The following is a 27,542-nucleotide window of genomic DNA, read 5'->3' on the forward strand; positions in this document are numbered from 1 at the left end:
TATAAATAGTCACTGTACTGTATTGTTTGGGTAATAATGACATGGAAAAGAAGTCTACATGTTGAGTACAGATGTAATTTTTTCCTCAAATATTTTCAATCTGTGGTTGGTTGAATCTATGAATGCAGAGCCCATGAATTCAGGGGCCAATGATGATATTTATCAAATCTCTGAAGATAGGAGGGCAAAGAGGAAGAAGCAGTCCTTCAAGATATAAAACAAGTTGTAGTACAGTTTTGGGGGCTGCACCATATGCCTGTCACTTATTTGGTGGAATTTGGTTTAAAATGAGTTTCCATCATAACACATTCTACTGATGTCTTACTGGGTAAGGCCAAATGGACAGTTGGAGATATGTCAATTTGTGATAATTTTGACAAAAAAAAGTCAAGTGAAAAAAGCTGAATAGAATTCATACACATAGGATGCATGTTAATATATTTTCTGTATTTCATCTAACCCATCATCAGTTATAATATGCACTTTATCTTCCACTAAAAATGCTGAGTAAGTATGATGTAATGTTTAATCACCTAGAATTTTATTGTATACATATCAAACAAGCTCTTCTAAATTAATTTATAGATTTTATCATATATCATGCTACTGTTTTCATATCTGTATATAGAATAACTTTGCCATTTAATGCTGAAATCATTTTGAAAGCAATTAATTCCTATAATATAAACAAAGAACATAAGTAAACTGCAGTGATAACAAAATTAAACCACTGTGACCAAGGTCACAATTGCATCCATAAAGAATCTGCCAAGATGCACAGTGAATGTAAGAACACCTCAATTTCAAAAGTAAAATGGGGGGAAAGCTAACACCTTAGAACTGATAATATATTAATATTTTAATAATAACTATATGCCATGACAGCTCATTTTCCTAAACACTTTTCATCTTATTCTAATCAGTATATTGTTTAATAATTAGAAAAACTTGTGCATTTTTATTTTGTTTGTTTAAATGACTTCTCTCCTTGGACATTGTGTACTGCCTCTCCCCCCAATCTGACCCTAATCTAGTAGGTCTCTGTTCAAACTAGCTCCACCAGGATTGATCAACTCCAGAGTTATATATCATGATTAGGTTCAGGATCATTCATTTTGAAGTAGGGGAGTAGGATGAAATGAATATAGCAAGGAGAAAGAAAGCATGCACACACAAAGGAACAGTAAGACTTGGTAGTACTTTACAATTTAGCCTTGGGCCAGTCTTTTTTTAATCTTTAATTATGGCTGAGCCAGAATACCTTTTATAGCCTGCAAATCACAATCTAGAGAGAAAACTGCAGACCACTGGGTAACCCAGAAGGCAGCGCTTTTTATTATTCTGAAACCCATTTATTTTATTATCTTTTCTTCCTCCAGGGGATGGAGTGATCTGTACAGTGGGTGTGGAAGAAGAGAGAGAAGGTGGCAGGAAATGGGGAAAGGAAGGAGGGGTCCATGTTAGCTGGGAGGTGAAGTGTGGGAGGTGGATGAATATATTTTCATCAATTGAAGTTTTTGAATTTGTTCCAGTCCCTTAGTATTTTGTTTCAAAACACTGTTCCCCCACATGTCCCCACTCCCCTGCCCAGGCCCAGCCCCCACCAACACAGCTTCCCAAAGAAGGACAGACAAGACTATCTGCCATTTTGTGTGTGAAGAGAAAATCAGTTCACTTCCCTGTTGTACCCAGGAACTGTTCTCAAAAACAGAATCCTCCTTCTACCCAGAAGAAATGTCTAACTAAGAATTTCACTAGGCATCTCTGCCCCACAGCCCCCTATTGATTCTGTACATGTCCCAGAACTTTGCCATTTGAATTTCTATTTCATAATTTTAGCTGACACAATTATCACCAAACCATTCCCCAAAAGACACACACAGAAACATTTTTTACTCTTATCATAAAATAATGTTCTCAAAAATCACCCATTACATGAACTGAGTGCTTCTGAATCCAGAAACCATACAGTTAAAAAAAATTACTATGAAGGAAATCTAACTAAAACACAGACTTTAGAAACAGGAGCCAACCAGTTTTAAAAGGCTCCATGCAAATACTTGAAGTAGACAGTAATGCTCAGTGTGTTGTTTTTAAAAAGCCCAACTCAATAGCAAGTAAAACATTTCTCTCCACTTCAGTCACGTGGTTCTGAATGAAGAAAGGGCCACTTGGACCTGAAGCCCAAAGCTTAGGGACTTACATAAAGAGGTACTTCACTGCAGCTCAACTCCATGGCTTCTGCATCTGCAATGACAACAAACAAGAGCTGTTATCGCAGGAGGCCCCATGTAACCAGTCAGCAGAGCTCCCTGTGGCCCACTGTTCAGTTATCAAATCCTGGAGGGAGGAGTAAATTCATTGGAAAACTGCAGAGACATTATGAAAGAAGAGAGAAAAAGTGAGGGGTTTAGCTCAGTGGGAGGCCCTGAATTTGATTCCCCAGGATATGAGACAGAGAGAGAGAAGAAAGGAATGAGATGCTATCCATATATTTTCCCTTGGAAGACAGTATGACTTTTCCTCAAAAAAGTAAACATACAATAAGCATATGATACCATAATTTTACCTCTAAGTTGTATGAAGTACCAAAAGAATTGAAAGCGGGGACCTAGATATTTGACACCCATGTTCATAGTAGCACAGTTCACCATAGCCCCAGGAGAAACAACCCTAATGTCATCAACTAAAAAATGGATGATCAAAATGTGGCATACATATGCCATGGGATATTATTCAGCCTTGAAAAGGAATAAAATTCTGACAACATGGATGTTATACTAAGTGAAATAAGCCAATCACAAGAGAACAAATACACCTAATTCCATTTGTACAGGCAAATTCATAGAGATGGAAGGCAGAATGGAGGTTGGCAGGAGCTTGGCTTATTGTTCAATGGATGCAGAGTTTCCATTTGGGAAGATTAAAATGTCTTGCAGATGCACCGTGATGGTGGTTGCACAACAGTTTGGAATTGTACACTCAAAAGTGGTTCAGATGGTAAACTTATCCAAGTTTCACCACAATAAAAAACACAGTAAGTTCATTATAGTACATGTAATATTTATGAAGCAACATAGAAATAATTTTAATTTAAATATATACACATATATCTCTACTCCACTTTTATTCCTTCATAATATTTTCCCCACATAAGGAAAACCTATGACCTCAGGCATTATGCCACCGGCTGCTCCCAGAATATGAATATTTCAGAAAGCCAAGGAAGGGAACAGAAGTGCCTTGAAAGTTTTGCCTTAGTTCATCGTTTGACTCATAGGCCACATGGAAGTCAGATCTACTTCTATGCAGATGAAGCAGAAGACATAGTAACACCACAGTTCTAGTTTCCTCTCTTTCACAGATACTAGAGATTCCAGCCACAGGATCACAGTGGGGGCATGCAGTTCACTGTCAAGCTAACCAACTTCTTTGCTGGTTGTGTGCCCTACATCTGCCTCTGCAGGTGCTGCCCTTTTAAAATTAGCACACAGTGTCTATGGACAGACATCTATAAGCAAAATGTAGACTATATGTACAGTGGAATATTATTCATAGTGTAGATGAAGCTTAACATCATCCTAAGTGAAGGAGACAGACAGAACAAATACTGCATGATTCCAGTTGTATGAAGTATCAAAAATACAGTCAGACTCAGAAACTGGACGTCGAATGGTGGTTACCAGGAGGGAAGGGAGACTTCATTATTTAATGGATTTTAATGGATATGGAGTTTTAGTTTTCTGCACTAGGAGAAGTGTTCTTGCGATAAACAATGGCAATTGTTGCACAATAACATGAATGTACTTAACACTATTGAACTGTTCACCGAAAAATGGTTCAGATGGTAAATTGTTATGTTTATTTGGCCACAATTAAAAACTAAAAATAATTTTTGAATAACAGCCAGAAACTGGCTTCCTGATTAGAAAAAAATAAAACAAAACAAAAAAGATGTGGCATCGCTCATTGAACGACAACTATGGGTCAGGTGACCACAAAGTGGTCCAGCCCTCAGGAAGTTTCAGGCAAAGAAACAACAGCAAAGAGATCAGGACAAAGTGAAGGGCAGGCTCCATGAGGATTCTGAGCACCACACACAGGGGACTCGCTGCCTCTTCACTGCGGCTCCCCACTCCAGTCACATTCCTGCCTGTTCCCCGACTTTGAAGCCCAGGTTCTCTGGGTCCCAGGCCACAGTCCCACTGCAGTACTTTGGGGACTTGATTTAAGAAGGCAGACACATGGCATTTAGTATAGCAATTCCCAGAGGATGCACTTGGCAAGGAAGAAAATAGGAAAAGCTCTCTTTCTATTTATTTTGTCTGAAACCACTTATATTGAGTTTTACTAATACTTCATACGCATACTGGCATGGTAGCCTCTAACGTCACAAGCTATATTCCATGAGTCATCTTGACGGGCAACAGAGGTTCACACAAGGTCAAGGGCTTGATGACAGTTTCCAACATGTCATGCCCTGGGGAGGCGTGATGGACCCACTCAAATGGGCTTCTGAATGATAATCACCGACTTCTAATGAACTCACTTTACAGACCACACCAATGGATTCAAGAGGTTGGGAAAGAAACTTCAAAATAAAGATAACCTAACAAGAATATGATAAAATATTCCTAATATGAATTCCCACTATGAATTGTTTGCCAAACACACTATGAAATAAAAATGACTAACCCAAGAGCACTGATAAGTTGATAACCTCAAATTCTAACTTATCAAGAAAGCATTTAAAATATGAATCTATATCCACTAACATTGACCATGAATGACCCCCACTCTAAATATCTGCTGCACCTCAAGATTTAGTAGCAATTTTTTCTTCTGTTTACAGTCATGCCATATTCAATTCCAATCCTTTGCAAAATTTCACCAATGATAAAACTAGAAGACTTTTTTAATATTGTTACTTAGTAGGAAAATAAATGCATTACCATAGTAACTACAGTGATTTTTAAATGACATAAATAATACACAAAAATTAAACAAAAAAATGCATTCCTCTCTGAGTAAAACTGTTCTAGACTCTGCTAGATATTTTAAGAAACAACTATATTCAGCAAATTAAATTGTGTGTGACGTTTTCTATACACTTAGATAAGAGTAGAGATGTTTCCCACAACTCAGCTTATAGAATTTGCTAGATTTTGTCTGATTATAAAGTATAACAAAAAATGTTTTTGGTAAGAAGATGCTGTTTAATTAATAATAATGTCCTATAGGAAAACTGTAAGTATAACCACTAATAAGGCAGCTACTCTGATAAGAAGTTTTAAAAGCATTACACATGAGATTCATTCACTTTGTCAGTCATAGGCAAGATATTGCAATGAATACATTGAAGACAAAAACACACGGAAATCAGCAGGATGCTAGCCAGTCAATATGGTTAACTACAGAAATAAGAGCTTCATTGCGGTTACATAGTGACCATTTCTGTAATGAGATAGGATGTAATTATAAAAATTTTTACTACCTTGAGGTACTTTGATCATGTTGTGGCAAAAGATTCTTTTTAAGTTGTCAAACTTAAACACATACTACATAATTTTCTCTTATAAAAATAGAAAAATTCCAAACTTGCTAAGATTTCTGAGATGGAAAGTGACTGTTTATATCAGGTGCTTTTTAAAGAACGTGCTTTTTTTCCAGATAAATAGACTGTCCCTTCAAGAAGGGAGTGATATTTTAATAAATGAAAAAGAAAATGCATTTCAAAAGATTATAAATGTTGCATGCCACAGTTAGAACATTTTGAAATAGAGTAATTGCACACATGTTCGTTGTTATGTGATTTTGTTGCAATAACTTTTTTAAGTTTGCCACCTCTGGTAGCCCTCACATCTGCATTCTGTAAATTGCTGGAAAAAGAGCTTTCTAGTCTATTTTTTTAAATATTCCAAAGGGAACATTTCAAGCATTTTTTTTTCTTTCCTTAATGCAACAACTTCTAATTAGTTTGCAGAAGGATGGGTTGCCATCAGAGAAGATGAGAATTTATTTACCAGCTACATCTGAACAAGAAACTTTTGCATAAAAGGTAAATACAATTGAAACATAAGTCCCTTATAAATTTGTGTGTGCAGCCAGAAAAGCATGTCTACTAGAATCCATGCATCCAAGTGAAGTATCCTCTTCAGCCATAAAACATTTTAAAACCAACTTCAGAGTAAACAGTAATGAGAACCAGACATTCAAGTGGGACTCTTACAGAGTATTAAAATGATTAAACCAAAGTTTACAAAAATAATGGCAAGTATTCATCATATTACTATCACTGGCATTTTATATATTTTACATATTAGAAAACAAAAAGGGTTTATTAATAGAAAAAAATTACTGTCATGTTTGATATTCATAATTTTTCCACTTTGTGTATGCTTTGGAATACACACTGTTAGGCTAATATGATTTATAAATACATTAAATGAGATACGTGTTTGTTTGCTTATTTAATAAGGGAACATGGCAACAACGTTTTGAAGATCTGCTCCTAAAAAGTAGTCCTTTTCCCCTCCTCCTCAGGCCATGGGTACTGTTCTCTTCCTTTAGAAGAATTAAGCATGACCTATGGAGTGTGGCAAGCTCCAGGAACTAGTTCTCTATTTACATGGTGAGAAGGCACATGTCAACTGGAGTCTCATGCAAATTCCAACATGGCACAACTTGAAGAAGAATCTGGTTTCTCCAGAGTTTTGTCAGTCAGCACAAATTGTAACATTTGAATTGTAACATGATCTCAGCCCAAAAGTGAACCATCCAGGGCCAATAATGCCTTATATTTAATAACTCATATCTTATTATTCCTGTGTACTCTGCCTTTGCCATTTTCAGTATAGAAATTTAAAAACCATTCTGAGCAGCAAGTATTGTGTGTGGGTTTTTTTACCCTACGGAAAAAAAAAAAAACTAAAATATGTGCCATTATTTGTTTTTTTAATGTTGGTTTAGTCATTCTAAAACTTTGTAACACTTCAGCTTGAATGTCTGGTTCTTATTACTCTTTTTACTTTGAAATTGGTTTTAAAATGTTTCATGGCTGAAAAAGATATTTCACTCTTGATACATAAATTCGAATAGAAGTAGTGCACATCTTCAACCCCAGTCCCAATCCTTCTAAAAACCCTATCAAAATAATACCAATTTTGCAGAATTTTAATGAAAATTGGAAATGACAAAATTTTAAATGCCATTTACATAGCAAATGTGGGAGTACTTTGCCGTTTGTTGTCTTTCTTAAATTTTAAGACATTTTAGGAAAAAAAAAAAACTCCTATCAGAATTTCCTAGATGAGTTGTAGAAAAAAATAATTTGGGGAAAATATATAATATACCAACATAAATATAAACCTCAAATTGAATATTTTAAGTATTTATATTCTCATATGGTTTTCCCCAAACTGATTCCTACACAGTAAAGTGCAGTAAGTTCTATGTTCCCTTGCACAGTTGTATAGCTGAACTATGCTGTGTCTCCTTTACCTAAAGTTTAATAATCAAACAAATTTGTGTTTGCCAGGCAAGTTTCAACTGCCTAAGTTCTTCATAAGGTCTAGTTTTTCCACTGTATAAATGTCATCCTCTGTGCTTCATTTTATTTCCTAATGCTTGACTTTTTCACCTGTGATTCTAAGTTTTTCACACTCAAGTACTTCTAAAAGAATTGCACTACATTTTCCAAAAATATTTCTTGGAAAAGTAAATGCCAAAATATTTGCAAAGTCTTGCTGGCAGATATTAGGGAATGATTTGGGCCTTAGTAGGCTACCACAGTTTTTAAGTTTTTTCCCTAAAGAAGAAAAACATCTTATGAAAAGAATATCAAGATGCATATTTTAGGCATACATTATAAGGAATATATAATATTCTAATACCTGTGACAGCTAGATATCTCTAAAGAAAAATATCAGAGCCTTTTAAACAGGCTGATTTGTTTTAAAGAGCAAAGCAAATTTAACATTCAACTTATAAGAAAAAAATCAATTCTTGACTTTATGAAATTTTGGGTTTCCATGTTTGTGCATCTAAATGAAATATTCTAAGACATATTGAATTTGGTCTTTGAACATACATGACTCTTACATGACTTTTATAAAACCATTTAGTAGGTGATACCCAAAGAATACTTATCATCATTAATAATTACCTTTTGGAAACCTAAAGATGATTCAGTCATATGCTAAATATTCCATAAGTGCCATCAAAAATCCTCACAGCAGCCTTGAACAAAATACATAGGAAGCCCTTGTTGCATGAATATTACCTTTAATTCCCTCCTATTACAAAGTTACATAAGAAGTGAAAGAAACTTAAGATTATTTTTTTTAAATGAATTGGTCATTTATAAAATTAAGCTCCAGATAAGCAATGCCCTCCCCATTCATACACTGCCCCATTCCTCCAATTAATTCTAGCATCTATCTACCAGCTATTACATCCTTATAGAGAAACAAATTGTTTTGTAGTTTGTTTTCTCTTGTTTGTTTGCTTTGGTCTTGGTATGGTGACCAACTGATGTAAATAAAATACAAGTCAGTTTAAAATAAAACTGGAAATGTTTTTTAAAGCATAAAATTTTTGCAAAGTTGGGAATAGTGTTATTGAAGAACTGACTAAACTATACATGAAGTTATTGATCCATGAGAATGTGGCAGAGACCCATTAACAAGTGAAAAAGAGGGGGGGGAAATCATGAGACGACAGGAGCTTCAAATATAATAATTTCATTATTAAAGGAATAAGAGTACCTCTCCCCACCATGAGGAAATGGAAGCTCTTGAGTAAAAATTACTGTCACAATTGTGCTTTGAAAATCAAATGTAATGCATGCTGAGGGTGTAACTCAGGATTAGAGCTCTTGCCTTGCATGTTTGAGGCCCTGGGTTGGATCCCCAGTACCAATAATAATAAAAATTATTATTGTTGTTATTATTATTTTAAAATGTGGCAGCATAGATGTTATGGTTTATAAGAAAAATTCCCAATCTCCTTCCCCAATTAATTGCATGCACACATATGTGCATACTCGAGCACGCATACACACACACACACACACACACACACACAATTCACTTTCTGTTCGTTCTTAGAATTAGCACAGAATTGAAAATTCCAACATGCCTAATGTCACATATTTAGAAATGTTGGAGCTGTTATTCAGACACAACACATAACTGGGAGATAAGGCCAAGTCTCAGTAAAACCCTTTGATGCCAACACAATGGAAATCAGCAAAGAGAGAGAGAAAGAGCATTTTAGAAATAAACCTACCACTGAATAGCCAATGATATCTATATATCTGATTCAGACCAGAGATATCTATCTGAATTATGCAATCCTAAGCAGCTTTGAGTGAAAAATGTTGAATTATTTGGTAAACTCAATGAAGAGATGTCTAAAGATTAGAAAGGAAACACTACTAACTATTCAACAGGATCTCATTAATTCTGACTAATGAAGGCTGAGTAGTGGGGAGGAAGAAGGGGAGCTAGTCAGTCTGAAATGGTGCAGCCTAAATTAAAGGATGTTTATAAAGTACAAAGAGGGAGCATGAGTTGGCTGCTAACAAAATGTTCTGCCACGCCTGTCACACTCATTTGTATTTCTCAGGATATATTTGCACATAGACAAAGTGATTATCACTAAGCCTTTTAAAAAGGCTTTTTCCAAATTTATTGAACATCTTCTTTACAATTTTACTTCTGCTGTGAGTCTGTTTCATGTATTGTTCATAGGCAGTGCAAAGCTCAATTACCATTCAAGTATCTTGGACAAGATACAACCTATCAAAGTGACTATTTGTTCATTAGAAATAGATCTCTAAAGTCCCTCCTTGATATCCAAAAGTCAATTCACAGTCATGTACTCTGTGCAAAGCACCATGTAGGCTGCTTGGGAGAGGTATTAAAATATATCGCATGCTGCAGCTATCATCGCTTGGGTTCACAGTCTGGTTGGGATGATAAGGTCTACATCCAGGAGAAGCCAGAGAGAGGAAGGAGGGAGGCAACTGAAATGGCAGAATGGGGTAGAGGAAGGCAAGCATGAAGGGAGAGAGGAATTCTCTAAATGGAATGTGCTCAGCATTGGGACAGACATGAATGCAGATGCAGAGTCTATGTTTATATCCAACCCATCCTTAAAAGACACAGGCTGCATCTGCGACGAAAGAGAACAAACTGATAGGGAACAAGGGTATTGTGCCAGCCATCTAACAATGACACTCCTAATTACACACCACCTGTTAATCAGAATTTACAGCATATATTCCAGCGTTCCCATGTGCTTCCCTTTTGCTTTCCTCTCATAATGGAATACATTCCCAAGTTCAGTGAAAGCCCAGCTTGTATTGAGGATTCTATGCTTGGGCATAGTGAATGACCATATCAAATTTAGCAGACCCATGATTCTTCACCAATACCTTATTTTTGTTGTCTTACTTTTATAACCATTTTTATAAAGTTAGATTAAGAAAAATAATAAATCACACAAACAAGAGAGTCCTGGATAATAAAACTGAACTGGTAGGTATGAAAGTTCCAAAGTTCATTCATTTCTGATGCCTAAATGTTTGAATCCAATGTAAGAAAGATTGTGTTTTTTTGTGGTGCTGTTCAGTCTACAAAAATATAGAGTAGCAACTTGGCAACATCTCCCAGACAGACCAAGGAATGTATTACTGAGAAAAGGGCACTTGAGTGGGCCCTAGCCTGGTAAGAAGCATGCTCAACTTGCTCTTATTTTGTAAACTGCAGGGCTTCCCACTTCTCACTTTGACAAGGGGAAGTAAACCCAGATAGAACTCCACTCTCCTGGAGTCCTATCTGGGATTACTAGAAATTAATACAATATTACTTCAGCCATGAGATCATAAATTATAGTCCATGGAGGGCTTGAGAGAGCCCATGAGCTCTATGAAATGAGACAGAAAATTTTGTGCAAGTGAATTTTCATAACAAGTTTCTAGTTTGCATCAGATTCATTCATTCATTCATCACCTGAAAAAAGCTAAGATGATTTTTTAATCATGTTAGACAACAAAATTAAAAATTTATGCTCTGTAAGAGGCCATGTGAGGAGAATGAAAGGACATGTTACAGTCTAGGAGAAAATGTTTACAAACCACATATTCAACAAAGAACCCTCCAACAGCCCAATTAGAAAAACTGACAAAATTAAGAACAGATGTTTTAAACAAGAGGACATAAGGATGGCAAATAAATACATGGGTAGATGTTCAAATCATTAGCTATTTGGGAGAGGCAAATTAAAATCATAGCTATCAATACATATCATTCATCATGGTTTAAAAAAAAGTGACACTTCCACCTGCCAAAGGGGATGTGGATGTACTGGAAATTCACACACTGCTAGTGGGAATGCAAAACGATACAGCCCCTCTGGAGAAGTTTGTTCCTTAGAAACTAAATACGCAATTCATGCCAGTAATTGTGCTAATGGCTATTTTCCCTCCAGAGAAATAAAAACTTATATTCACATAAAAAACTGGATGTAAACATTAACAGCAGCCTTATTTGTAATAACCAAAAGCTAGAATCTATCAAGCTGTGCTTCAACAGGTTGAAGGTTAAATCCTGGTATGTAAACACATACTACAGAAAAACGTCCGTATCACAGTAGTGTACAGTGGGCCCTCATTCCACATTCATGGGTTTCTCCAACTGCAGATTGGAAATGTAGCGAGGCCTAGGATGAGTGCATCTGTGTTGAACATGTACAGATTTTTGTCTTGGCACTATTCCCTTAATAACACGAATATAACAACTATTTACATAGCACTTGTATTATGTTAGTCAAGTATAAGTAATCAAGAGATTATCTGGAGCATATGGAAGCATGTGCACAGGCTATACAAAAATACCACCATTTTAAATAAAGAACTTGAGCATCCTTGGATTTGGTACCCATGGGGATTCCTGGGACCAATCCCCACAGATAACAAGGGTGACTATATATTAATCAATAAAAAAGAGCAAACTGCAGATACATATAATAACATGAATAAAACTTCAGAAAATTTTGCTATGCAAAAAAATGCCAACCCCCAAAAGGTTACAAACAATACAGTTCCATAGAAGCGGCTTCTCAACCAGAAGAATGTGATTTTTCTTCCAGAACTCAAAACCTACCTCCTTTCCCCACCCAGGCTTTATATAGTTTTTACAGGGATGGAAAATTACTTTCTTGAGTTGATTAAAATTAAGGTATTGTTTGGGCTGGGGTTGTGGCTCAGTGGTAGAGTGTTTGCCTAGCATGTGTAAGTCAATGGGCTCAATCCTCAGCACCACATAAAAAAATTTAAAAAAAAAATATTGTGTCCCCCTACAACTAAAAAAATAAATGTTAAAAAATAAGGTATTGTTAAATTGGCATAGCTAATTATCATATCCAATTCTAAACTATAAAATAAGTGGACAAAACTACAAGACCTAGATAAAGAGCTCCAGAAAGAGAGTAGAATAATACTTTAACATTTAGAAATATGACTTATGCAAAGATTTAAAGAATTGAGATTTAACCTTAGAAATATGACTAAGTCTCTAAAGTTTAATTTAGCTCAACATAGCCAATGCTACCCACAGGTTTTTTTTTTTTTAAATGGCGTTAAAGTTTCTTCCTTTAAGTCCCTTTAAAACTACATGAAAAGGAAGGATACACAGATGTGAAATAGATAAATAATGACCTGAAGGAATAGATGTATACCAAGGATAATATAAACATTCACTTGTTTTACAAATATTTACTGGGTGCCTATTATATACTAGATCCTAGGGATGCAAAGATAAAACCTGTACTAGAGGAACTGCCCGCCCAATGAGAGAGAGAAGGAAATGATGAAAATACAAAATGTGCTGGGGATCAGCGAGGACCGGGAGGCAGAAATGCTCAACTGTATCAGCAGCTGCAGAGGTTGGAGGTACAGCTTCCCAAGTAGATGAAGCCTCAGCTGAGTTTTAAAGAACACACTGGTTTTTAACTAGGGACATCCTACCCAGAAAGGGGTTGGGAAATGGGGGTAGGCAGCTTCTATGCTTGTCATAGTGACCGGGGTTGGTGGGGTGAGGGAAGAGGAGGAGGAAGGGAGCTGCTATTAGCATTCAACGCCCAGGAACCAAGTATGCTAAGCATCCTTTCACGTCAGATCAATCCTGCACAAAGGACTGTCCCACCCCAAACGCCAACAGTGGCTCCTGTTGAGAATCATTGAGGTAGATGGTATTGTTGCCAAGTAAGCCGAGAAACAGGAGAACAGTTCAGTTGGAAGAAACAGACACAGCTCCATGGAAGCATAAAAGATCTGTTCATGATGCTACAGAGATCTCCAGGCCTGCTGAAGAATGTGTGTATGGGATGGTGATAGAAAGGAGATGGAAACTTTTCCCACACCCCAATGATATGTCATACTAAATGATGTAAGTAGCTTTTTAAGCACGGAGGCTGTGATGCAAATTGGGTGTTAAAGAGATCACAGTGGCTGCAAGTGCTGGACAAAGGGGACAGAGACTACAGTCAGGGCAACCAAAGAAGAGACCACAGCTATCCTTCAGGTGCATCATGCATGAGAGCTGATTGAAAGCAATGCCATAGGAAGGGCAAAGGTAAAGCCAAGAAATACATAAGGTATAAAACTGACAAGCCTTGGTGTTAGACTAGATGTAGGCATGAGGACCAGGAGGAATATAAGATGACTCCTTCCCTCCCAGTATGGGAAACTAGGTGGGTGGTGCCATCAACCAAAATAAGGAGAGTGTAAAGAAAAGCAGACAAGAGAAATAGATAAATAATGAAACATTATTAGAGGAAGGAAGTAAGATGAGATGATAGTGCCCAGGGTGGGTTGAAAACAAAAATCTGGAGCTCCAGAAAGAGAGGTCTGGACTGGAGAACAAGATTTTGATTATATGGTACAAACGTTGACACTATTGGGAATAAATAACATGATTGAAGAGGTGGGTAATTGGAAATACAGAAAAGCTTATCTTAGAAACTTGGAGAAGTCCAAGAGAAAATTTGAGGAAGAGGAGTTTACAAAGACATCAAGAAAGAACCATCCATGAAATAGCAATCAGAGCTGACATTTCTTTAGCATGTTCATTGCACTGGGCATAATCTGAGTGCTTTTTAATTCATCTGATATTAAACCATGTAGAAAAATGCTGATATTAACCCAGAGAGGCTAAGCACTTTGTCCAAGGTTACACAGCTAATAAGTGGCAGAACCAGGATTTATTTTTTATATATGGTTTTCTTTTTTACTGATACATTACAGTCGTGCATAATGGTAGAATGTGTTGTTATATATTCATACATGCACACAATATAACAATATACCTGGACCAATAGCCCTCCCCAGCACCTGTCCCCTTCCCTCCCCTCCTCCCACCCCCTGGTCCCCTTCCTCTGTTCTACTGATCTCCCTTGATTTTTCATGCAATTCCTCCCCAACACCACCACACCTGTCATTTCCTTTTTCCTCTCTAGCTTCCACATATGAAAGAAAACTTGGAACCAGGATTTAAACCAGTCTGCTCCAAATCCTTCCTTCCCAACCATCTCACTCTATTGCTATGATAAAAATTTAGAAGTATAATATGACAAAATCTAAGAAAGGAGACAGATCCAAAAGAGAGAGAAGGCAGCAAACATGGTGACGTAAATGAAGCAAATCAGGATGAGAATTGACCAGTGCTCATAGGCTCCTTGATGTGAGCAATTTCTGGCCCCCTCGTGTGATAAGGGCAGGTGAAGTAGCAGCCAGGAGGTAAGAACTTGGAATAACCAGGCTACATGGTAAATGCTGTAGGAGCTCAGGGACAGGAAAGAGCTTTGAGCTAAAGCCATCAAAAAAGCCAACACCAAGAAAGGGATCATGGTGTCTTATAAAGGAGGAAGTTTGAGGACTAGGGATCCAATGGTTTCACTGGTGAAACGTAAGCTTAAAAATTGTAATTGTGATTGAAATTCACCTCTAACCATGGGTTCCTTGGACCTACACAAACATGACTACACATACTAAGATTCATTGCTATAGATTTCTATCATATACAAAGACTTGTGAGAGTTAGCATTTGGAATTTAAAATTAAAATGGAAAAGAAGTTTCTTTTTCCATTAAGTATTAAATGTTGCAATGAGTTATAAAAATATCTCAAACAAATTAAGCATCTATTTTTAAAAGTCATCCTTAATATTACAATGGGCATAAAGAAATATATAAGATCCTGCCTTTGAGAGGTTTACAGATTGCCAAGTCTAACACGTGTCCAGTTAGCAAAAATCAAGAGCTAAATAACAGTTCAATATAATAACACACAACACTTAGTGTTTACAACAGACTGCAGTAAGGTTAAGAAGAATGAAGACTCAGAAGGGGCCATGGTCTTTGGAAGTGACAAAGTTACTAGCTACCAGTTCAAATGCAGTGCAAACCTGTGTCTATTTGCAAGGAGAAGAAAGAAATGAGGATGCTGAATGTGCTGGAGAATACAGGTCCTAGCACTAGAGTGTGGTGGCCAGGGATGTGCAGTGTCCTGTCACAGGGTACTCCTAGGCACTGAAGAACTGTTCCATGTCCTTCTCTGGATATTAGACAGCTTTTAATTTTGTGGCTTATGGTTTAAGTATGCTTCTTCCTTAAAGCAAAAAATGGTTAACTACCTCTTGAAGACTCCTTCAGAAAGGAGATCTTCTCCTTTCTATTTTTTATATTCTAGGAGAATCACACCAATTAACTTCCTAAGAATATCCAGGTGTAATTTCCTAATAAGTAGTTTATAAATCCCCTTTTTAAAAAAAAAAAACATGTGTACTAAGCTGTTCAGGGTGGTACACTTCTGGAATCCCAGAACCTTGGGAGGCTGAGGCAGGAGGATCACAAGTTCAAGGCCAACTTCAGTGACTGAGTAAGACCCTGTCTCAAAATAAAAAATAAAAAGCTCAGTGGTAAAGCACATGAGTCGATCCAGGTACTGAAAAACAAAAACAAAAAAAGAAAAGAAAAATTAAATTAAAATTATAAAGAACATATGATATACTAGATAAAACTCCTAAACATTTAACAACATAACTTCACTGTTAACTCACACTTAATAAAATTAAAATTGATTTTAAATAAAATATAAAGGCAGTCTTATTACAACATTTAAAAATAATGTAAAAAATTAAAATGTGCAATCTGCATAGATTCCTCTAAGGTGAATAGGTTTACATTATGGTATGTTAAGTTTCTCATCAGTATTCTACACCAAGAGTAACCAAAGAAAAGGTCTCTATCTTTCCAGGTGATCTTAACTTGGACAAGTGGGAGATTCTTTTAACACTGGATATACTCCCAAAAAAATACAATGCCTACTGTAGCAGGTAGAATGTGGGCTTTTTTCTTCTTCACAGCAGTAGCTTATACTAATCCTCAGAAAAACTCTGTGTCCCCGCCTTAGGTCATGTTCATGTTTTTTATAACTCTCAAATATTGATGTGCTTCCTAATGCAACACTGGGCTTAATACACTGACCAAAGCACTGTTCAAAAGGAACTGGGGGCTCAGTAGCAGAGTGCCTGCCTAGCATGTGGGGAGACTCCAGGTTCCATCCATAGGAAAGGGAGGGAGGGATAAAGAAAGAGAGAGAGGAACTAGGAACTAAATGTGATGCTTTGCAGTACCTAAGGCAGCAAATGCCACATCAAGACAGATCTTTGCATGCCACGAACTGAACCACTCTCTGCCTGATCTGGAAAATAAACATGATCCAAGAAACTAACATTATCAGTGACAGGATATATATCCCAAATATACAGTCTAATTAAAATGATGATGATGTCAATAGTAGTAGCAGTAGCAGTAGTAATAGGCAGCAGTAGTAGAAGGGAAATCAGTAGAGTAGACCCAGGGGTTCAGGGGGTGGGAGGAGAGGAGGGAAGAAAAAGAAATAAAAAAGGGTTTACTGAGATGCCTTATGACTGTTAAAATAAAACTCAGTTAATTGGAAAAAAAAAAGAAAAGAATGTTTTTCAGTTTAATAAAATGAAGACCTAAACAGCACCTAAAACAAATAAACGGTCCGTGCCTAATCAGTACTTCTCACCACACTAATAGGACTAACTTTAGTTCATGTCAACCCCACACCCAACATACATGTGCACATACACAAACACATATGCTTTTACCTCTCTTGTCTCCTAGTTTTTTAAGTTCCTATTCTTTACTAGATGATGGTTGATTAACTGAGTGCTATAATAATGGGTAGCAATGGCTATAAAGTCTTGATCTTCCTTGACAGCATACCAGAACTCAAAATAACTTAAAAAATGGAACACAGAAGGAAAGAAGGACACATAGATTGGGGTATAGTTTAGAGCAAGCAGGCCTCTTAGCCAAATTTTAGAAAATGTGCAATTTTCTGTGTACGTGAGAGTGTATGTGGGTATGCCCATGGGCTCTCGTGTGTGCATCTGTGTACATCACAAACCTATCTATGTGTGTGGTCTATAAATTTAGATTACATGTTTATACAGATGAGAGTTCAAAGAGCATTCAGTAAACACAGATAACACACAATCCCCCAGTGTGGAATGTGCCTTGTGAAACCCAACTATAGCAAGTGAGTGATTTATTTGTTGATGGCCTATAATCTAATAATCAATTATATCTCAGCACCATTTGCTAATTGTCATGTGTTTATCTTCTCCCCAGCTTAAATATTCCTCCCACACCCTTTGCTATGCTCCATAGGTATCAAAATTTCATTAGGAGAATAAGTCTAATTACTGTGTCCTTTGACTAGGACTGGAAAGCAAAGATAATTGTTTTGAAAACAATATATACTCATTCAACAATATTTGGACACCTGCTAGGTGCCAGGATTATTATGTGCCAGATTTATATAACTGAAGAGAAACAAAAATCCCAGTCATTCTGAAGTTTACAGTTTACCTCTGGCCAATAATAAATCACATCTAAAAAGAAAAATTATCATGCATTAGAAGGTGATGTGTGGTATTTGAAAAATGAAGCAAAGGAGTTATTTAAAAAAATAAAAGACTGGCAGTGGTGAGGGTGCAATTTTAAATACAGTGGTCAGGGAAGGCCTGCAGGAGAGAGATATGTGGGCTGAGAGTATTCATGCAGAGGATGTAGGGAGTGGGAAGTTTAAAGGCAAGACAAAAGCAGGTCTGGCAGGATCATATTCACAGAGCAGCAAGGCCACACTTTGGGGCAGAATAGGTGAGAAGGAGTAATGTTTAAAATTAGGACAGAGAGGGGCTGGGGTTGTAGCTCAGTGGTAGAGCAGCATCATACGCGTGAGGCCCTGGGTTCGATCCTCATCAGCACCACATAAAAATAAGTAAATAAAGATATTGTGTCCATCTACAATTTATATATATATATATATATATATTAGTACAGAGAGAAAAATGGCAGACTGATCCCAAAGGGCTTTGCACATCACCATAAGGACTTTGGTTTCTCTTCTGAGTGCAATGAAGACCCATCTGAGGGTTCTAAGCTGAGAAATTATATAATCTGACACATACACTGAAAGGATCCTTCTGAGTACTGCACCACAGACAGACTGAGAGGGGACAAAGGAAAAGCCTTTGGGGAGGCCACTGCAATAATCCAGGCAAGAAAGACAGTGGCTGAGACCACAGAGTAGCAGGGGGTTGGGGGGGTGGGAGGGCAACTGGATCCTGGATATATTCTGAAGATAGAGGCAGTAGGACTTCCTGGAAAACTGGAAGTGGAATATGAGAGACAGAGACAGCTACCTCCCCAGTTTGAAGTCTGAGAAAAAGGTGAAGCTTCCATCACAGGGCTGGGGGACGGTGTAGGTGGTCCCATTTGGGGGAAGGAAACCAGGAGTTAAGTTGTGAATACAATCTCTGTTTGAGGTGCCCAGGCACACAGAGCTGCCCTGAACACATGTGACATACCAGCCTGGGTTTTATTCTGCACACCAAGTCTTTTTGCTCCTTTACTCTTTGATCAAAGCACTAGTGGGAAGGTGAAAAGAGGTTAAGAGAAGAAGAGGAGAGACCATGCCTGTCCTTGAAGATGCTGAAAATAAGGGGAAGAGGAGACCTGTTCCCCTGCCTATCACAGCCTGAGGCGGACGAGCAGCTGCTGTCTTCTCCAACATTTGGAAAGGCTTCCACAGCCCAATGAGATGGGGACATCTAAACATGGTTTTCAGAAACAAAAACATGCTACCACACTGACCATCTGGCTTCTGGCTACCATAGACAAAATGTATGCTGACAATGCAAGAAAAGGAAACCACCTCACTATTGCATGAGAAAACGTCGCCCAAAGGCTCCCCTCTCACAGTTAGCTCTCCAGGGAGAATTTGGCCTAAAATACTATTTTTCTTGAAAACAATTATCCCTCCCCAAAAAAAAGAAGAGTTCAGGGTTTTTTGTTTGTTTGTTTTCTTTGAGACAGAGCCCTACTATGTTGCTGAGGCTGGCCTTGAACTTGCAATCCTCCTACCTCAGCCTCCTGAGTAGCTGGAGTTACAGTCATGTGGCAATACCTGAGTTCAGGTTTTCTAATGGACAAGGAAAAGGATCAGACTGAAAGCAAGGCACTCAAATCAGCCCTGGCTTCCTGTTCACAGGACCATCCTGCTTTCCTTGGGACTTCATTTCTCTATGTGCCTCTATGTGCCTCAAGGAAAAAATATTTTCCACAGCCTACACACAGTGAGAGTTCATGAATTATGTGTATAAAACACTATGAGCTACTCAAATAAAGGGACAATGAAACTCTATTTGTATGTTTTTGAGGTCCAGACAGAGTAATTTTAACTATTTTCTTACAAACTCCGTAGCAAATCAGACTAAGATACTAGAAGTTATTTTGTATGGCCTGTTGAGAGATAAAGTAAGATAACACAGGAAAGCTCTTTGTGAATTTCAATTCTGATATAAGTCTCTCTAGAAATGACCTATCTGGATAAAAAAAAAAAAAAATGACCTATCTGCAGTATTAACCAGGTCAAAAATCACCAAAGGCAAACTAACCAAAAATCATCAGTATAGGAAGGCTTCACAAGGGGGTTTAAATGTGCTGGCCTATGAATCATAATTAGGCCAAACTCCTAGCTATTGTACAAGCTAGAAGCATGAAAAAGCCCTGGGAGGAAATACAGAATTTTGTGCAAGAGCAGTCGAATCAGGCACATGGTAAGAGCCACCCATGAAAAGGGCTTTGTTGAAGGCGTTTTCCCCTTATTTTCTAAATGCTTTCCAACTCCATTCAAATGGTGACAATTAACATTGAAGTGAATAGGCCACTGTACAGATTGTGTTCATAACTCAAAGAGATGGTTTTCCCTGCCCAATGGGATTTTACATCAGTATTCAAACAACCTTTCACTTTGTCTAGTTCCTGGCTCAGAGCGTGCCAAGGACTAGATGAAGGCACAATCTGGAAGCAAAATCTTTCCCTGACAAAGCCAGCGTGTGCTCAGATTACTGCGACCCTCGGGTTTTCACACACCTCACTTCTCATTTCAGGAAGCAGAAATAAGCAGTGGCTAGAAAATGATCACAAAGGGCAAAAAGAAGCCACGAGCTTAAAAGGATGTCACCATCAGCCTGAATCTGGACCAAAGGTTTTCATGAGTTCATTCCAACCACGTTTTAACAAGTGGGGCAGTGAAGTTACACCCATGTTTGAGGCAAGAAAGGTCTCAGGACGTCCCCAAGGTCAGCACGAGTCCTCATCCCTCATCTCCTAATGACCCATGGTTAAACTCTGGATCTCCAGTTCATGTTTACTGGACACACTGATCTCCCAACTGGTCTCCCCACTGTTGGCCCCAGCTCTCTCCAGTCTGCTCAAGGCAAGACAAAAAGATTCAATTATAATGAATTATAATGAAAATAATGCTCTGGGTATCTAGTCCCTTCCCCTGCTCTAAATCCCCCATGGGCTCCCTGCTGCTAGAGAGGGAAGTCCTCTCTCCTACCTGCATGTGTGAGAGCCCCTTCAGTGAGTTGGCCCATGCACCTTCCTTTCTTCTGGGAAGCAGACATTTGTGGGGTACTGGCATCCTTCTTTTTTTTTCCCTTCTGCTAGGCACCTGGATCTTCCCTCTGGGGAATCCCCATCATGCATAGCTTTGATAGGAAGTAGAATCCCTTATAGAGCCATGGGATTTCATTACCCACTCCCTGCCTCAGTGCAGCCAGGGGTCAGCACATGGCTATGATGCTTACGCCAGGGTTCGCTCCTAAGCAGATAATAACATGGGAGTAGTATCAGTATCATATTTAGGAACCAAAGTCTATTTATGTTGTTTACATCCAAGAACTATAACTGAGGCACTCTGCAGCTTATTTCTTTCATACAACATCCCCTTTGCAAACCGGCCATTCCACTAGTTTGGCCAACTCAGTATCCCCCAAACACCATGCAGATATCTCCACCCCGTGGCATCTTTGACAGGGCAGAAGTGTCCTGGCAGGGGTAAGCATGGGGCAGAAATGCCAAGCCTAGTCCAAGGGCTGGATATAAGGGGTGGGGGCAGCCCAGAGGAAGAGACTGGACATGAATGATGCTGAGTTGTGAGGGATCAATACCAGTTAGCTAGACCAAAGGGAAAAATGGAGGGGTGGAGAGGGGAGGCACATTCTGCATATGCACTGAGGACAGAGAAGACATCAAACCATGTATAGGACTTAAAATTGCTCCCATGTCACTGTGTGCAAGATACCAGCATAGAGGGTACTTAGACTACAAATGTAAGCCAGGGCCCACTCACTCAGTTCTTGCATGTAGCTAATAACCTGAGTCTCCATCCTGAAGTAAGGAGGGGCTTAGAAGTATAAGCATAGATTTCCCCAAATCATAAAGATCAAAATTCTGTTTTCTCTAATTAGTGTTTTAAAACTAATTAGTGCATTCTCACCATGCACTCACCTCTATAAAATATAATGTAATATTAAGCCAAAATACATGCTTAGTTAAATTCTTCCCCAAATTATTTAATTTTAGCTGCATGCAGTGGTGCACACCTGTAATCCCAGAAGCTTGGGAGGCTGAGGCAGGAAGATCATGAGTTGAAAGCCAGCCTCAGCAAAAAGCAAGGCACTAAAGCAAGTCATTAAGACCCTGTCTCTAAATAAAATACAAAAAGGGCTAAGGAGTGACTCAGTGGTCGAGTGCCCCTGAGTTCAATTCCTGGTACCAAAAGACAAACCAAAAAATTACTTAATTTTGAATACATAGCACCTAAAATCAATCCCCACATGTTCCCAAGCAAAGCAGGAAATAGAAGCAGCTCCAGTATTGTCCAAGTGTCAGGTTTTGAAAAGACCCAAGGCAAGAAAGTCACACACACTTGGATTAGGGCTCCCAGCTCTGCCTCTAACTGGGTGTGTGACTTTGAGAAAGTTACTTAACCTCTGTGAAACCTCAGTTTTCCTGCCTATAAAGTGGAGCTATTGATACCAATAATTAAAAAAACTGTTAGGGTGATGAAGTTAAGTGTATGTAAAGCACCCACCCTGCCCAGCGACCTAATGCTACATTAACTAGAGGCTGACACCATCCTTTTCTTACCAGAAGTAGTTCCCCTAACAAAAGAAGACATGCCCCATGTACCCTGAGGTATCACCAAAAAGCCCATGGGTCAGGAATGAGATGTGACACTGAGAAATCATTCAACCACTTGGAGGTTCAATTTTCCCAGTTGTAAAATGGGAATAAAATTATTTGTCCACTCCTAGACATGTCAGTATTAACAGATTCTTGAAAACTTCAAAGGACTCCAAATGCAGTAGATATTGTTATTCTTGCCAAGTGTTTGTGTACTTATGAATGACCTTCTCAAAGATATTTCTGACACCACCTTTGAATTTCCAGTTCAACCACTTTCCTTATGTCACTCATAAACTTACACAAAGCCTCCTTATTGCTTATTAGACCTCTCAAATTGTTTGCTTTCCAACCCTTCTTAGTCCCACCCTGCCGAGCTATCCAAGGCCACTTCCCTGTATCCCACCAGGGTCCACACTCATTCCCACACCTGCACTCTTGCTCATCCTGGTACCCTTTCCTCAAAAGTCCGTGCCTTTCCCCTTCTGTCTCTCTCCATGGACAAATCCTGAAACCCAAGTCACTTCATCTCTTCCCGGGAGCCCTCTCTGATTACTCCAGAAATATGGATTCTCTCTGGAGCTTAATGTTTTGAACTCCTAGCCAAATTTTCAATTGATATTTCAGACTTGACTACATTCTCTATTTCCTTCCTGCATACAGTTGTCTCAACTAGATAATAAGCTGCTTGCGGAAAAAGATCACATCATCTTTTATATTCTCATCCTCTGTCACTCCAAAATAGTTCATACAGCACATGGAGGAAAACACAGCCTGGAGGTTCTCAAACCTCTTTGTAACCCCAAAACTTATATCCTCAATTCAACTCCACAAACACTCTTTGCTTGATGCCAACAGGAACCAAGATGAGTAGGGAAGGTTCCTGGGTCTACTGACTGAGACAAACATGTCGATGACAAATAATTGAACATGGGAAGCTGGGCCCTCAATGGCTGTAGCACTGGATCCCAACTCTTGACTTGCAATTTAAAATGACAGTTAAAACACAAAATTGCTTTTTTATCTTGTAGGAATTGAACCATAAACTCAGAACAAGATGCACGTCACAAATTATGCCATCAGAAAAATGTTGGGCATAACCTAAAAGTCCCATACTGGAAAGAGTATAGTAATAGAGAATTTTATGCAGTTATTAAAAATGATCATTTTTGAATATGTACATTGCATAAAAACATTGGCTGTGGTTTACTACACATGAGGCCCTATGTGTTGTACTTCCCAGAGTGACAGCAACAAGGGCAGCTTGGTGACACCTTTAATATCTCCCATAACCTCTACCAGTTTCCCCCAAATAATACAATCAAGTAAAACATGCTTCATTTCAAGACAAGACCCCATTTCTAGTCCTATTGCTTTCCCTCCATTCTTGCTATTTACAAAATCCGAAATTGCCTCTTAACATATGGTAATTATTTTGCAAACAGCCCATAAAACATTATTATTCCCATTTATAGGTTAGAAAATAGAGCACAGGCCCAAAATCACCAGTTAAACCCTGGTTGTGGTGAGAATTAAACCCAAGTCTCTCTCATTTACCTGCTTACCTGGGCCAGGAGCATTTTTACCTTCTTCTTAAGGCTAAACAAACTCAGCAGACTAGTCAAAGCCTGCGTATGTAAACAGGTTAGGGCTGAGATCATGAAATTTTACCCAATTCAAGTTCTTGTTTCAACTCTCTTAAACATCTTAGAACTATTAGCAGCATTCATCTTTTGAAAGCATTTTGGCTTCTCTGACTTATAGAATTTCAGGGTTTCAATTAATTTCCTCAAGCACTTACTATCAAGATATGTTTACACAAATAAGCTTTTCATTTGGATAAATCAGAAGCTGATGTATACAGGTAGTTTCCATAATCAGAACACATTTTTTGTGTGATAGAAGTTACAGATTCCAACACTTATAAGTGGATTATCTGCAGCTTCAAAACAAGCCTACACTCCATAGGAGGTCAACCTATAAGTGACATTTTAACTCATACGCTGACCTGGAGCTTTGGCTTATGCATCATGTTTAGCTATGTTTCATGGGAGAATTAGGGTTCCCATAGAATTCCAAAAACATACTTCCTCCTGTTATACTCTTGGTGAAAGGTTTACATACACACTTCTCTCCATGCATGAAGTGATGAAATTGGGACACCTAAACTCAACGGAGAAACAGGGACTAGGTATGAGCCACAACAGGGTGGGGAGAGGGTCTCCCAGAGTCCCACAACAGTAGCCCTCCCCTGCTTCCCTTCACTGCAGAGGGGCCCACTGTTCATCCTAGATATTCCTTACCCTACACCCCACACTGCATCAATCTCCTTGGGGAGCTGAGGAAGAGATTTCTGTTCCAGCTTCTCCACCACCCTGCTATTTTTCCTCAAGCAAGCACAGACTCCCTTTTGATGTTTTCCAAGCACCTTTTCTACTGGTAACAAGTAGAAACATAAAATAGAGATAACAAACAAAAGTTGGCTTCAAAATCTTAAAAGGTTACAATGAAACAGGAAAACTAAATAAAATTAACCTAAGAACAAGTTCAAACATGTGGCTTACTTTATTTTAGGCATTAGGAACATGCCCTTGGGCAAATAGCTTCCAAGTCTCTAAGCTCCAGTTTCCTGATCAATAAACACTAGGGTTGAACTACCTTACATCTACAGTGTCTTAATCCTAAAGAGGGTCACAGTGAAAGGTCTCTCCATCCTCAGGATGTAAATGAGTCCCATATTTCTGGCTCCTCTTGCTCTACAGAAATAATTCTCATTCCAAAAAGCCTCTTTCAAACCGTCCTTGACTCTTTCTATTCTAGATCCAGTGTGCTGGCTCCCTCTTCCTGTCCCTCTGCCCCTCCTCATCCCTTTAGCAGCCCTGCCACCATAAATACATATATAAAACAGAAAAAAAAAACATATACATGATATTTAGGAGTCAGGATCATATAATGGCCCAAAGCCCAAGGTTTAGATTCATATGGGTGTCAATCCAATTTAGCAACTCATTAGTTTGTGACCCTAGATAAGCCACTTAGTCTAAGCCTCTGTTTCCTTGTCTATAAAATAGGGATCATAACAATGTCTATTTCATAAGATGCTGTAGGGATAGATGAGAAACACATATAAAGCTCTTAGCAAGAGCCTGGCATGTGCCTGCATTATAACACCATCATCATGGTAATGGTAGTGGTGATTATTACTGCTATAAATATTTTCTTGAAGGATGCCATAACCTGATCAAATGACACTCATTTCAAGAGCCGCTTGTGGAAAGAAGAGAAGCTTCTGTTTTCAGGGGGCAGGGGAGAGAGGAAATGAGAGGTGAAGGAAACTGTTAATGAAAAGTGGCAGGTGGGGGCACCATCCTGAGCATTTGTCCCTTCCTCTGACCCCTCACCTTACGACTGTCCATTCTGTAAAGAGTGCAAGACAGGGAGGTGAGAGACAGGAACAGCCTGTGACCTCTAGAATTTAACTTTATGGAACAATCAGCACTCTACTTCATTTAATGAGAAGTTGCATTTGTGTTTTTCATGTAATTCCAGGAACCACTGTTAAGTTTTGTACACTTGCTGACTTCTGGTAAATATCCTCTGTCTCCATCAGTGACAGCAATAGATTTATAATGTTTCCTGGAAATGGCATTTTCCCCCAAAGACTGAACAAGAACTCTCAATGGAAGAGTCTCAGGCAAATATCTCTCTCTTCGTACTTCATAAGGCAGAGGCAGCCTCCCAAAATTCAATTTTCAGGAAAATATTGATTTTCTGGACACTGCACATATTATTTTCCAAAACATCATTTGTGGAACCAGAGAATCTGCCATTATATCAGAATGTGAATGACAACCAAAAGCATCTCTGAATGGGAGTTAATAGCAAGTTTGCCAAATAGAATCAAAGTAAATCATCCCCCTAAGAACAATATTATGACTTATGATGCTTAAGAGGGAATAATAGCATGTGCCTAAGAAAAATGAACATCTCCATTTAACTGACATTTATCATTCAATTGACTAATATCAGAGAATCAAAGTGTGCTAAATACTAGAAGAGCATGTGGGAAAAAAATGGCTGAATAATTTTGACCTGAAGATGCTCAACCCTCACCTGTAATCCCAGTGACTCAGGAGGCTGAGGAAGGAGGATTATGAGTTCAAAGCCAGCCTCAGCAATGGCATAGCGATAAGCAAATCAGTGAGGCCCTGTCTCTAAATAAAATACAAAATAGGGCTGGGTTTGTGACTCAGTGGTTGAATGCCCAAGTTTAATCCCTGGTACCCCCCAAAAAAGGAGGGCTGGGAATGTGGCTCAATGGTTAAACACCCCTGGGTTCAATCCCTAATATGAAGAAGAAGAAGAAGAAGAAGGAGGAGGAGGAGGAGGAGGAGGAGGAGGAGGAGGAGGAGGAGAAGGAGAAGAAGAAGAAAGACTCAATCCAAAAGGTATGACAGACTTAAACAGAAAACTTTACATATGAGCTGTCACAGACAACACTGAAGAGTAGAAACTAAGTTGAAACAGATAGGAAGAGACTGAAGAGGAGCGAGGACAGTGACTACTAATTGACCCTCACTATCCATTCTCCCTCTTCTTCATTTTAGCAGAATCCTTCAATTTCAGCGGGGCACACAGTCAGCCAGCTAAAGCTTTACTGTCCAATAGAGTGGTCACTAGTCAGACAGGGCCACTGAACACTTGGAATGTGGCTTGTCTTACCTGATGAAATAATAATATCTTAGATATATTTGGTTAAATTCACTGGGTTAATTCCACTTATCACTTTTGACCTTTTAACATTATTAGAAACGTTTAGATTATATGCAGAGCTCATGTTATATTTGCATAAGACAGGGCTGAGCTGAAGACTCCATCACGCAGCCTTCCTTGATATTAGGTGT

The 27,542-nt window shown here is 38.5% G+C and overlaps 1 protein-coding gene across 3 annotated transcripts in view; it reads right to left on the reverse strand.

The window, feature by feature from the left end:
• The window catches only part of Arhgef28 (Rho guanine nucleotide exchange factor 28), a 299,305-nt gene that overhangs the window by 250,689 nt on the left and 21,074 nt on the right, over positions 1-27,542 (reverse strand). For all 3 annotated transcript variants that reach the window (XM_058574125.1, XM_046427126.2, XM_046427118.2), the window contains exon 2: positions 2,204-2,247. In XM_058574125.1, coding sequence (XP_058430108.1) covers positions 2,204-2,236 — 33 coding nt within the window. In that variant the 5' untranslated portion in view covers positions 2,237-2,247. The remainder of the gene's footprint in view (positions 1-2,203; positions 2,248-27,542) is intronic.

Source organism: Marmota monax, unplaced genomic scaffold (assembly GCF_021218885.2).
Source record: "Marmota monax isolate L192 unplaced genomic scaffold, Marmota_monax_Labrador192_F-V1.1 WCK01_AAM20220418_F8-fsc00018, whole genome shotgun sequence".
NCBI lineage: Eukaryota > Metazoa > Chordata > Mammalia > Rodentia > Sciuridae > Marmota > Marmota monax.